Source organism: Chiloscyllium punctatum, chromosome 4, assembly GCF_047496795.1.
Source record: "Chiloscyllium punctatum isolate Juve2018m chromosome 4, sChiPun1.3, whole genome shotgun sequence".
NCBI lineage: Eukaryota > Metazoa > Chordata > Chondrichthyes > Orectolobiformes > Hemiscylliidae > Chiloscyllium > Chiloscyllium punctatum.
Genome location: NC_092742.1, coordinates 103,877,440 through 103,891,054, shown reverse-complemented (window position 1 = coordinate 103,891,054; position 13,615 = coordinate 103,877,440). Strand labels below are relative to the sequence as shown.

The following is a 13,615-nucleotide window of genomic DNA, read 5'->3' as shown; positions in this document are numbered from 1 at the left end:
TTTTCCCTGGGGTCGGGGAGTCCAGAACTAGAGGGCATGGGTTGAGGGTGAGAGGGGAAAGATATCAAAGAGACCGAAGGGGCAGCTTTTTCACGCAGAGGGTGGTGCGGGTTTGGAATGAGCTGCCAGAGGGAATGGTAGAGGCTGGTACAATTACAACACTTAAGAGGTATGGACAGATACAAGGATAGGAAGGGTTCAGAGGGATATGGGTCGAGAGTGTGGCGCTGGAAAAGCACAGCAAGTCAGGCAGCATCCAAGGAGCAGGAGAATGGATATTTCGAGCATAAACCCTTCAGCAGGAATGAGGGATATGGGACAGAGATAGGCAAATGGAACTAATTCAGTTTGGGAAATCAGGTTGGCTCTATGATTGAATAACTGTACAACTGAGTGGCTGAGTCATAGAGATGTACAGCATGGAAACAGACCCTTCTGTCCAACCCGTCCATGCCGACCAGGTATCCCAACCCAATCTAGTCCCACCTGCCAGCACCATATCCCTCCAAACTCTTCCTATTCATATACCCATCCAGATCCCTTTTAAATGTTGCAATCGTACCAGCCTCCACCACTTCCTCTGGCAGCTCATTCCATACACGTACCACCCTCTGCGTGAATGAGGTTACAAGTTGCTCCATCAAGTCACTGCTATCTCATCGCACAGTTTCTGCTCAGTTCCACAGTATCAGGGCCCACTCAACGGACTCAAAACAAATTATAAGTCCAGTAAAATGAATGCAGCAAATGAATTAAATGTTTGGAATGAATCAATACAGTCTTTCAAACCAGAAAAGGTAAATTTACATGAATAAAACATCAAGCAATAGTTTATGGACCCATAATTGATGGAATCTAATTACCCAGAGTGCAGTCGAATCGATCATGGTTCATTGAATGGAAAACAAATATTTTACTAACTCGCTGCTGGTGTTGGCTGATTCCTCTCAGTCAAGTTCCCTAAATATTCACTAACTCCACATGCCCTTTTCCCTCCCCATTACTCCCTACGTGCCCTTTCTTAAATATTGTCTCCGCGGTTTACCTCCGCCAACTGCGGCCAGCTCTCCTGAACCCGCTCCCTGGCTCCATGAGGCCCCCAGCTCCGTCCTCACGGAAGCTTCTGGAAGGCTGCCGCAGCCAATCTCAGACAGTGGCCTGGCTGAATGGCACCGTGTCGTCAAGTCGCAAAAACGTCAGGAAGTACTTCACTTCCAATTTTGGTGCTCCGAAAGAGGAGTCACAGCCATTAGGTAAACGTGAGGTGTTGCGCTTTGTGTGAGGAACCAGGGCAGGACTCAAACAGTTAATAATAGGGCACAGGGGAGGTGTTGTCGCACAAAGAGACCTAGAGGTGCAGCTACATGGTTCCTCGGAAGTGGCATCACGCGCAGACAGGATGGTGAAGAAGGTGTTAGGCATGCTTGCCTTCATTAGTCAGAGCACTGAGTACAGGAGTTGAGACATCATGTTATGACTATTCAAGATATTGGTGAGGCCACATTTGGAGGACTGCGTTCAGTTAGAATTAAGATCCCTACATTGTGGAAACAGGCCCTTCGGCCCAACAAGTCCACCCCGACCCTCTGAAGAGTAACCCATTCCCCCTACCCTATATTCACCCCAGACTAATACATCTCTGCTACAGCAAGGATGTTATTAAACTGGAGAGAGTGCAGAAAAGATTTCCAAGGACGTTACCGAGACTGGAGGATTTAAATTATATGGAGAGGCTGGGAATTTTTCCCTGGAGCATATGAGGTTGAGGGGGGTGACCTTATTGGTGTTGATAAAATCATGAGGGGCGTAGATTACATGAATAGCTTTTCCCCCGGGGTAAGGGAGTCCAAAAGTAGAGGGCGTAGGTTTACGGTGAGAGGGGAAAGATTTAACAGGGACCTGAGGGGCAACCTTTTTCACACACAGGGTGGTGCATGTATGGGATGAGCTGTCAGAGGGGGTAGTGGAGGTGGGTACAATTACAACATTTAAAAGGCATCTGGATGGGTATATGAGTGGGAAGGGTTTGGAGGGCTTCGTGACAAACACAGGCGAATGAGACTAGTTCAGTTTAGGAAACCTGGTCAGCGTGGATACATTGGACCCAAAGGCTCTGTTTCTGTGCTGTATGACAGTACAATCCTATGACTCTGTATCATGTAAGAAACCATGGGGACGAGTTCGCTCAGTTGGCTGGATTGGAACGACACAGAATCAACCCAACAGCACAGATGAATCACAATACCTGTACATTTTATGGTCTCCTCACCTCACTGTCGAGTAGTCATCCCGACAATGTGCACATAACTAATTGTCTCTCTCTGAGGAGGCCAGATGTTTGCGAGTGGCATCAATTTCCATACACACACAGCTAAAAGATTAAGTTACTTGTTAAAGTGAAGAAGTGCTTTGGACAAAATCATTGACCTTTGACCAGGGTTGCTCTTGGGTGCTCTTCCAGGGCACTGCTGACTGCAACTGGTGTCGAGTCAGCACGGCTTCCTGAAGGAGAAATGGGCCTCAGAAACACATTACTTGAGGAGGACACATAAGGGGGGGAACCAGTCGATATAATATATCTGGGTTCATAGTTGGTTCATAAGATAGCACACATTAGCTCCTTAATAACGTTAGAGCCCATTGTGTAGGAGGGAGCATATTAGCATGGATACGGGATTAGTTAACCCATAGAAAGAAGAGAGTTTGGAAAAAGGGGGTATTTTCAGGATGGCAATCTGTGGAGTTCCACAGGGAACAGTGCCGAGTCCACAATTATTTGCAACATATATCAATGACTCGTTTAAAAACAGAAAGTGCTGGAGGAAGCACACCATCAGTGGAGAGAGAAGCAGGGCTAGGCTTGATTGGTGTGTGGGTTGTTTTGCTCAGGAAGAGGGGCAGCCCAGGTGTAGTCCCAGTAATCTCTCTATTCCGTAACCAGGGAATGTCTCTCAATTCAACTTCCTGTTGTTCCTTAGATCGGAATCCTGGCCTCTAGCCCTTCCAAACATGCTCAATTGAAACACTTTCCTGTTGATACATCTCATTACCCTCGAGAATGCGGGTGCGAGGAGAGATTGGCGCAACGAGGTCTGGATTTCCACGGAGAGGGAAAGGTTAAGAGGAGATTTGATTGAGTTTTCCCAACCTGGGTAGAGGGCGTAGGAAGAAACTGTTCCGACTCAGTAATCAGTTGAGAAACAGAGGGTGCACTATTGAAGTGCTGTGTGGAAGAAGCCAATGCAAGATGAGGAAGAAACCTTTCTCACCCAGTGAGTATGTGAGGTGCACACCACGATTATTTGCAACATGTATTCATGGCTTGTCTAAGGAAAGTGAATGTGCTGAAGCTATGTTTGTGGATGACACAGAAATAGGTGGGAAGTCAAATGGTGAGATTGATGTAAACAGTCTGCAGTGGGGTAGGGACAGCTTGAAGAAAAACTCGGCAGATGGATCATAATGTGAGGTTATGCAGTGTGGTGGAGGGAGGTTCAGTTGTGGCACTCAGGAGGAGTATCAGATGATTATTTAAATCGAAACGTGATGCAGGGTTATGATGCAAGAAGCACCAGAATGGCTCTTCAGCTAAAATGCTCTGAGAGCTAGCACGGATAACAGTGGGCTGAATGGTATTGTTCCACACTGTTAGCAATTCTGTGACTCCATGATTAGATTAGATTAGATTGCATTACAGTGTGGAAACAGGCCCTTCGGCCCAACAAGTCCACACCGACCCGCCGAAGCACAATCCACCCATACCCCTACATTTACCCCTTCACATAACACTACGGGCAATTTAGCATGGCCAATTCACCCTAACCTGCACATCTTTGGACTGTGGGAGGAAACCGGAGCACCTGGAGGAAACCCACGCAGACACGGGGAGAATGTGCAAACTCCACACAGTCAGTCGCCTGAGGCGGGAATTGAACCCGGGTCTCTGGCGCTGTGAGGCAGCAGTGCTAACCACTGTGCCACCGTGCCGCCCACATGATCTGATCGCCCACTGGTGCATGCGTCTCCAACGTAAGGAGTCACCGGGATTTCAGCCTCCTCCCCCGCCCCCCCCACCCAATTCCCCGGTGATGAGAGGAAGGGTTAACGTGAACTCTCTTCACTTTCTCTTCAGGGGAACATACTGCTTGCAGCAGAGACAGAGTTTGACCAGCAGCACTGGCTCGAGATGCTGCAGGAGTCTGGGAAGGTGTAAGTACCACAGACCGCTCACTGCAAACCGGGGCCGGGGGTTGGTGGGAGGGGGGCGGTTATCAGATCCAGACAGACCCGCCACAAAAGGGACAGGAAGGCCAGAGTGCTGGGATATGGGGCGACTGTGGCCTCAGTCTGACTCCCCGTGTTCCTCACTGCAGGCAGAAACACAACAGGCTGCTGTACACCTCACTGACAGCATCAAACTCCCGGAGTGTCGGCACTGTATTCCATCGATTGCAGCAATTAGACTGGCCGTGGAGAGATCTCAGTCTGGGTGTGTTGGAGAGCGGCCAGTCGCACTGAAGGATCCTTCGATTCTCAGTGAACCGACCGTTTTAGTTTTTGATTGTTTCACCCACGGGTTGTGGGCATCTCTGGCGAGGCCCAGCTTTTGCTGCCCACCCCTAACTACCCAGAAGGCAGTTAACATTCAGTCACAATGCTGTGGCCCTGGAGTAGGCCGAAACGGGCAGCGCGGTGGGTCAGTGGTTAGCCCTGCTGCCTCACAGCGCCAGGGACCCAGGTTCGATTCCAGCCTCGGGCGACTGTCTGTGTGGAGTTTGCACATTCTTCCCCGTGTCTGTGAAATTCCTCCCTTTGAAGCTGTTAGCAAGCTGCATGGCCTCTTCCCCCACAATTGGACACTCAGTTCTGGATTTGAATTCCAGTTTTACACAGCAGAATGGCAACTTAGGTCCCCACAGTGTTCCCTGGGCCCCTCGGTTTACACTGCAGTGATAATACTGAGAGGCCATTGCCTTCAGTCCATGCTGTTGTACTGACCTTTCCCCTCTCTCTCTCTCTCTCTCTCTGTGTCTCTGTCTGTCCACAGAACCTGGCAGAATGCCCAGCTCGGGGAGGCGATGATCGGCAGCCTGGAGGCCCAAGGCCTACAACTGGCCAAGGAGAAGCAGGAGTACTTAGGTCAGCTCTCAGTCGGGATCCCAGCTGCCTTGTGGGTCATGGAATTAGAGAATCCCTACAGTGTGGAAACAGGCCCATCAGTCCAACAAGTCTACACCGACCCTCGGAAGAGTAACCCACCCAGACCCATTCCCCAACTACTCTACATTTACCTCTGACTAATGCATCTAACTTATACACTCTTGAACACTGTATGCAATTAGGCATGGCCAATTCACCCTAACCTGCACATCTTTGGACAGTGGGAGAAAACCGGAGCACCTGGAAGAGACCCACCCAGACATGGGAGAGAATGTGCAAACTCCACATAGACAGTTGCCTGAGGCTGGGATCGAACCCAGGTCCCTGGCGTTGCAAGGCAGCTGTGCTAACCACTGAGCCACTGTGCCCCCCCCTCCCCCAGTTTACTGATGATCAAGAATAGACTGGTGGGGCATGGGTTGCCTTGGTAAGGCCTTTTGAAGTTTGATGTTGACGGCACAGAAACTGGCCACTTGGCCCATCGTGTTCATGCTGGTCAACGAAGATTCTACTCTGGGCCATTTTCCACCTTTGGAATGCTCGCTGTATTCAGGCAATGAATCTGAGGGACGGTGAGCAACCAGCCTCATTCCAGGAACCCTGCAGGAGCTACGAGGTGTCGAATCTCACTGTGGGGTCAGCCGAGTCGGGAATACAGGCCTCACTGCCTGTCCCCCACTTTCCCCATGCTGTCAGACAAATCGGGAAGCCCGGGAATGGGAGCGGAAATCCCAGAATGTGGTCCTGTCCGCCACGTTCGGAATTCCCCGGCGTCTCGCTTGCTCTGTAAAAATGCTAGCCGAGACTCTGTTGATGGGACTGTGCAGCTAATGGGTTGGCTTTCTGGATAATGGATACTAATTCATTAATGAGTTGTAATGCGGATTCGGATTTTTTTTTTCCCAGACAAATTGATGGAGGAGACAGAAGAGCTTTGTCTGCAGAGAGAACAGAAGGCGGTAAGTGTAGCTAAGATGGCCGAGTTGCCCAAAGGGGCCCGTATAACCGTCAACTCATATACTGGCCCCTTGGCAATGCCAGTATTCAGCCCCTCTTTCACCGTTGTTACTCTCCTTTTCTTTACCTCTCCACCTTTACTTCCCTAACCTCTTTTCGAATAGTCAGTTTGGTGGGGCAGAACTTGAGCATTGCTGAGAAAAGATGGAAGGGTAATTTAAATTCCCAAGCCAGACATTTTGTCTCTGAATTCAGCAGAGCCTGCTGTTAACCGAAAAATCAGCATGTTGTGGATGCCTTCTCCATGGCTACAGCCCACCTGCCAACCAATCTGCACTGTCCCCAAAAGGGTTGTTTGTTTCTCCGTGAATTGGCATTCTTGTGAATTGTCCTGATGAGTGCAAGAGGGCAAAAATGTGTTTTGTTTCCACAGTGATTTATTTTTATTTGCTCGCAGGATCTGGGCATCGCTGGCTGAGCTGGCATTTATAGCCCAGAAGGTAGTTAGGAGTTGACCACATTGCTGTAATGTGTAGGCCGCACCAGGTAACAACAGCAGATTTCCTTCCGTACAGGACCACACGTAACAATCGACAATTGTTACGCCCGCCACTTTGTTTTCAGAATAAATAGAGTTTTTTTTTAAAGATTAGATTACCCACGGTGTGGAAACAGGCCCTTCGGCCCAACAAGTCCACACCGACCCGCCGAAGCGCAACCCACCCATACCCCTACACCTAACACTAAGGGCAATTTAGCATGGCCAATTCACCCTAACCTGCACATCTTTGGACTGTGGGAGGAAACCGGAGCACCCGGAGGAAACCCACGCAGACACGGGGAGAATGTACAAACTCTACACAGTCAGTCGCCTGAGGCGGGAATTGAACCTGGGACCCTGGTGCTGTGAGGTAGCAGTGCTAACCACTGTGCCACCGTGCCGCCTCGAAACATAATTTTAAAAACATAATTCACATTTCACCACCTGCCCATCCAGCCCATGCCCCCAAAACATCGGCCTGGGGCTGGAGATGACAAGATCAGTCACACAGTCAGCTCCCTGACCCTCTCACTCAGTCTGAGTTTGAGTTCACCGTGCCAATTGTCCATTTTCTGACAATCGGGTGGCAGGAGAAGGTGAGTTATTTTTTGGGTAACGGGTATGTTTTTCTATTCCTCAGCAGGTGGGTGAAAGGAATGGGGTGGAAGTGCTGTGGGGGGATCTGATGTCGGTGCACCATTTTAATCACATTGAGTTTTGAGAAGGTTAATAGCTTAGGTTAAGGTTCTGGATGAGGCGTGATTCGGAGGCTCACTGATGATGTTACCGCGCATGGTGACGAAACGTCTGAAAACGGACCTTCCAGCTCAGTGAGCAAACCTACATCCATTTTAATCTCGTTGCAGGAGCTGGAACGGCTGAATCAGGTCCTGGAGGTGGAAAAGAACAGGATTGAGGAGATGGTCCAGGACTTGAAATCAGAGCAGGAACAGATAAAGAGGTAAAATGTCGGGGGGGGGGGGGGGGGGGGGAAGGAGGGAGTGCAGAAGGCATGGACAGTTAGTCAGTTAGCCCGAGGAGCAGCATCAGCATCACTGGGGGAAGGGCAGAGGGAGAGGGTAGGGAGCGTGTGGGGGAGGGGGTTGAGGGTGGGGTGGGCATTTGGTGCCAGGGAATGGGGCAGGGGGGAGAGAGAGGGCTATATGGGGAAGGGTGCAGAAGAGGAGATGGTGGAGGGGGATGGGGTCAGGCTAAAGGCGTGGATCCTCCCTGACCTGTTGGATAATTCTTGACCCTCAGTCCAACCTGTAGCTGATCAACCCTTGTGTTGATAGAAAATGTTCCAAAAGATGGTTTCTTCCACTCTCCTGTGGATTATCCCGGAACGTCTTTCAATCCTGGCTATCCAGACCGTTTCCCGCGGTTGCCCCAGTTTGAGGTTTGTAGGCCTCTCTGTCATAGCTGAGAGATCTGGAGCCTCTTGGAGAGAGGGAGCAGCTCACAACTCACTCAGAATGGACTCAGAGCTTGTGAACCCTCCAGTGTCAGCCTGTGACCCCATTGGGGGGGCAAACCTCTGGCCTGGGTCAATCCTGCAAGTGGGTGTTCACCCCGTTTCCCCCCCCCCCCCCCTTTCTGGATAAACCATCCAGACCCCTCACTGTGCCCTTGGTTGCCACTGCAGGGAGTCAGTCAGCCCCTGGATGGTGTCAGGAGCAGCTTTGGGCCTTGCTGCAAATTAGCATGGCCCTTGTTCTGTTCATTCCGATTGGTCAGGGTTGGGGAGAAGTGCTAGTATTGTTAGAAGGGCCTGGTCCTTCTCAGCCTCCATTTCCCTACCCATTTGGACTTCTTGCTTCAGCCTTTACACTCTGGCCTCTTCTTCCCGACCGTGGGAACGCAACCCCACGTTTTTGACCAATCCCGAGGCTGCATCCATTGGGATGGGGTGGGGAGAGCTGGAAGGATAACCAATCAGTAAGCTGTACCCTCTGACCTTTCGTGCCCTTCCTGTGCCCTCCTACCTCCAGTTGGCATCAAGACCTGCCTTCACCCATTCTCCTTATCATTGCTTTAAACTGATAGATGTCAGAGGTAGTGTCTTTACTCAGAGAGTAGTAGGGGTGTGGAATGCCCTGCCTGCAACAGTGGGAGACTCGCCAAGTGTTAAGGACATTTAAATGGTCATTGGATAAACATATGGACAAGAGTGGAATTGTTATGGGCTAGGCCAGACCACTGAGAACATTCTTAAACAGGCAGCCCCAGACCAGAACTTTGCAATTTGTTTTGGTAAGTGCACGGTGAAAATTACCCAGATTAAGATAGATTAGATTAGATTACTTACAGTGTGGAAACAGGCCCTTCGGCCCAACAAGTCCACACCGCCCCGCCGAAGCGCAACCCACCCATACCCCTACATCTACCCCTTACCTAACACTACGGGCAATTTAGCATGGCCAATTCACCTGACCTGCACATCTTTGGATTGTGGGAGGAAACCGGAGCACCCGGAGGAAACCCACGCAGACACGGGGAGAATGTGCAAACTCCACACAGTCAGTCGCCTGAGGCGGGAATTGAACCCAGGTCTCTGGCAGCAGTGCTAACCACTGTGCCACCGTGCCGCCCTGGGTTGACGACTAGATTTTAAAACAGGCAAAAATTTATTCACAAGGTTATGCAAGGAAATACAAAGAACAGAATAAAGAACCCCTACAGAACTCAGTCTACCCAAACTAGACTTCATTATGCTGTTCTGAATACACGCAACCGTCCCAAAAAGCAAACTCCCTTTAAAACCCACTATAAATGGAACACATGCTTACAGGTTGAAGTTGAAGGGCAGAAAGAGACAGAGAGAAAGAGTTTCCACACAGCTCCCTGTTGAACTCCTCAGTTCAAGACTGAACTGAACTGCACAGCTCAGCTCGAGTTGACCACTCCCCTCTCTTTATACAGGTCACTTCTGAAACATGACCACTTTGGCCTGAAGTCTCATCTGTTTACATATAAACAAAAGGCCTCTCAAATTCCTTTCCATGTCCGCACCAAACCAGACTGATCGGAGCCCGGCCCGGTTTATTACCCCTCTGAAAGAAATCCAGGACAGAGTCTCCTTGAGCCAAGGAACAGCTTATAGGAAAGAAGGGACAAGATTTGTGACAGAATAGTGTAGGTTAGATGGGCTTCAGATTGGTTCCACAGGTTGGTGCAACATCGAGGGCCTGTACTGACTGGAATGATCTATGTTCTATGCTGAATTCATGGTTTTCAAATTTTTCAAATTTCCCATATTTTTCAAATACCTCCCTTTTGAAAGCTCCCACCATCTTGGTGAAATTTCTGCCTCCCTCTAACCCCAGACTCCCTTTGCCCATCAGTTAGGAGATATCTTGCTGCTATTATATAGGGCTGTTGGTGAGACCGCACTCTGGAGTATTGTGTGTGCAGTTTTGATCTCCTTATCTGAGGAAGACGTTCTGGTGATGGAGGGAGCTGAAAGATGTGTTGCTGGAAAAGCGCAGTAGGCCAGGCAGCATCCAAGGAGCAGGAGAATCGACGTTTCGGGCATAAGCCCTTCTTCAGGAATGGGGAGGGTGTGCCAAGCAGGCTAAGATAAAAGGTAGGGAGGAGGGACTTGGGGGAGGGACGTTGGGAATGCGATCGGTGGAAGGTGGTTAAGGTGAGGATGATAGGCCGGAGAGGGGGTGGGGGTGGAGAGGTCAGGAAGAAGATTGCAGGTCAAGAAGGTGGTGCTGAGTCCGAGGGTTGGGACTGAGATAAGGTGGGGGGAGGGGAAATGAGGAAACTGGAGAAATCTACATTCATCCCTTTTGGTTGGAGGGTTCCTAGACGGAAGATGAGGCGCTCTTCCTCCAGGCGTCGTGTTGCCATGGTCTGGCGATGGAGGAGTCCAAGGACCTGCATGTCCTTGGTGGAGTGGGAGGGGGAGTTGAAGTATTGAGCCACGGGGTGGTTGGGTTGGTTGGTCCGGGTGTCCCAGAGGTGTTCTCTGAAACGTTCCGCAAGTAGGCGGCCTGTCTCCCCAATATAGAGGAGGCCATATCGGGTGCAGCGGATGCAGTAAATGAAGTGTGGGGAGGTGCAGGTGAATTTGTGGCAGATATGGAAGGATCCCTTGGGGCCTTGGAGGGAAGTAAGGGGGGAGGTGTGAGCGCAAGTTTTGCATTTCTTGCGGTTGCAGGGGAAGGTGCCGGGAGTGGAGGTTGGGTTGGTGGGGGGTGTGGACCTGACGAGGGAGTCACGGAGGGAGTGGTCTTTCCAGAACGCTGATAGGGGAGGGGAGGGAAAGATATCCTTGGTGGTGGGGTCCGTTTGGAGGAGGTGGAAATAACGAAGGATGATACGATGTATCTGGAAGTTGGTGGGGTTCTGTCCTGGTGGCGGTTGGAGGGGCGGGGTTCAAGGGTGGAGGATCGGGAAGTGGAGGAGATGCAGTGGAGAGCATCGTCAACCACGTCTGAGGGGAAATTGCGGTCCTTGAAGAAGGAGGCCATCTGGGTGGTACGGTTTTGGAACTGGTCCTCCTGGGAGCAGATGCGACGGAGGCAAAGGAATTGGGAATATGGGACGGCGTTTTTACAGGGGGCAGGGTGGGAGGAGGTGTAGTCTAGGTAGCTGTGGGAGTTGTTCGATTTATAGTAAATGTCTGTGTTGATTCGGTCGCCCGAGATAGAAATAGAGAGGTATAGGAAGGGGAGGGAGGAGTTTGAGATGGTCCAGGTGAATTTGAGGTCGGGGTGGAAGGTGTTGGTAAAGTGGATGAACTGTTCAACCTCCTTGTGGGAGCACGAGGCAGCGCCGATACAGTCATCGATGTAGCAGAGGAAAAGGTGAGGGGTGGGGCCAGTGTAGGTGCAGAAGGTCGACTGTTCCACATATCCTAGGAAGAGGCAGGCATAGCTGGGGCCCATGTGGGTGCCCATGGCTACTCCTTTGGTTTGGAGGAAGTGGGAGGATTGGAAAGAGAAGTTGTTCAGGGTGAGGACCAGTTCAGTCAGTCGAAGGAGGGTGTCAGTGGAAGGGTACTGGTTGGTACGGTGGGAAAGGAAGAAGCGGAGGGCTTTGAATCCTTCCTGATGGGGGATGGAGGTGTACAGGGACTGGATGTCCATGGTGAAGATAAGGCGTTGGGGACTGGGGAAGTGAAAATCATGGAGGAGATGGAGGGTGTGGGTGGTGTCCCGAACGTAGGTGGGGAGTTCTTGGACTAAGGGGGACAGGACCGTGTCGAGGTATGCAGAGATGAGTTCGGTGGGGCAGGAGCAGGCTGAGACAATGGATCGGCCGGGGCAGTCAGGTTTGTGGATTTTGGGCAGGAGGTAGAAACGGGTGGTGCGGGGTTGTGGGACTATGAGGTTGGAGGCAATGGATGGGAGATCCCCTGAGGTGATGAGGTTATGGATGGTCTGGGAGATGATGGTTTGGTGGTGGGAGGTGGGGTCATGGTCAAGGGGGCAGTAGGAGGAGGTGTCCGTGAGCTGGCGTTTAGCCTCAGCGGTGTAAAGGTCGGTGCGCCAAACTACCGCGCCTCCCTTGTCTGCTGGTTTGATGGTGAAGTTGGGGTTGGAACGGAGGGAGTGGAGGGCTGCGCGTTGTGAGAGTGAGAGGTTGGAGTGGGTGAGAGGGGTGGAGAGGTTGAGGCGGTTAATGTCGTGGCGGCAGTTGGCTATGAAGAGATCGAGGGCAGGTAAGAGGCCAGCACGGGGTGTCCAGGTGGATAGGGTGTGTTGGAGGCAGGAGAAGGGGATGTCAGAGGGTGGGTGAGAGTCTAAGTTGAAGAAGTAGGCACGGAGGCGAAGGCATCAGAAGAATTATTCGATGTCTCGCCGCATGTTGAACTCATTAATCCGAGAGCGTAGGGGAATGAAGGTGAGGCCTCTGCTGAGGACTGATCGTTCATCCTCAGAGAGAGGTAGTTCTGGAAGGATGGTGAAAACACGGCAGGGCTGGGAGCTGGGATCTGGTGCGGGGCTGGAGCTAGGAGTCGGGGCAGAGTTAGGCATGTGGGTGGAGTTAGGCATGGGGGCAGAGTTGGGCATGGGGGCAGAGTTGGGCATGGGGGCAGAGTTGGGCGTGGGGGCAGAGTTGGGTGTGGGGGCAGAGTTGGGCATGGGGGCAGAGTTGGGCGTGGGGCCGCACCTCCACACACATCATTTACTGCATCCGCTGCACCCGATGTGGCCTCCTCTATATTGGGGAGACAGGCCGCCTACTTGCGGAACGTTTCAGAGAACACCTCTGGGACACCCAGACCAACCAACCCAACCACCCCGTGGCTGAACACTTTAACTCCCCCTCCCACTCCACCAAGGACATGCAGGTCCTTGGACTCCTCCATCGCCAGACTATGGCAACACGACGGTTGGAGGAAGAGCGCCTCATCTTCCGCCTGGGAACCCTCCAACCACACGGGATGAACTCAGATTTCTCCAGTTTCCTCATTTCCCCTCCCCCCACCTTGTCTCAGTCCCAACCCTCAGACTCAGCACCACCTTCCTAACCTGCAATCTTCTTCCTGACCTCTCCGCCCCCACCCCCACTCCGACCTATCACCCTCACCTTAACCTCCTTCCACCTATCGCATTCCCAACGCCCCTCCCCCAAGTCCCTCCTCCCTACCTTTTATTTTAGCCTGCTTGGCACACCCTCCTCATTCCTGAAGAAGGGCTGATGCCCGAAACGTCGATTCTCCTGCTCCTTGGATGCTGCCTGACCCTGCTGCGCTTTTCCAGCACCACATTTTTCAGCTCCGAACTCCAGCATCTGCAGTCCTCACTTTCTCCTGGTGATGGAGGGAGTGTACCAAGCGTTTATCCTGGCGTGGCAGGACTGATGTATGAAAAGATGCTGGATTGGTTCGTGCTCTCTTCACTGGAGTTTAGAACAATGGGGAGGAATCTCATAGAAACCTATAAAATTCTAACGGGAAGGATATTCCTGAAGGCTAGGAGTTCAGAACCAGGGGTGACA

The 13,615-nt window shown here is 51.5% G+C and overlaps 1 protein-coding gene across 3 annotated transcripts in view; it reads left to right on the top strand.

Moving 5' to 3' along the window:
* Positions 1-13,615, top strand: part of LOC140476606 (pleckstrin homology domain-containing family D member 1-like) — a 158,373-nt gene that overhangs the window by 117,554 nt on the left and 27,204 nt on the right. For all 3 annotated transcript variants that reach the window (XM_072569460.1, XM_072569459.1, XM_072569461.1), the window contains exons 4-7: positions 4,133-4,209; positions 5,048-5,139; positions 6,067-6,119; positions 7,525-7,619. In XM_072569460.1, the coding sequence (XP_072425561.1) occupies positions 4,133-4,209; positions 5,048-5,139; positions 6,067-6,119; positions 7,525-7,619 (317 nt within the window). The remainder of the gene's footprint in view (positions 1-4,132; positions 4,210-5,047; positions 5,140-6,066; positions 6,120-7,524; positions 7,620-13,615) is intronic.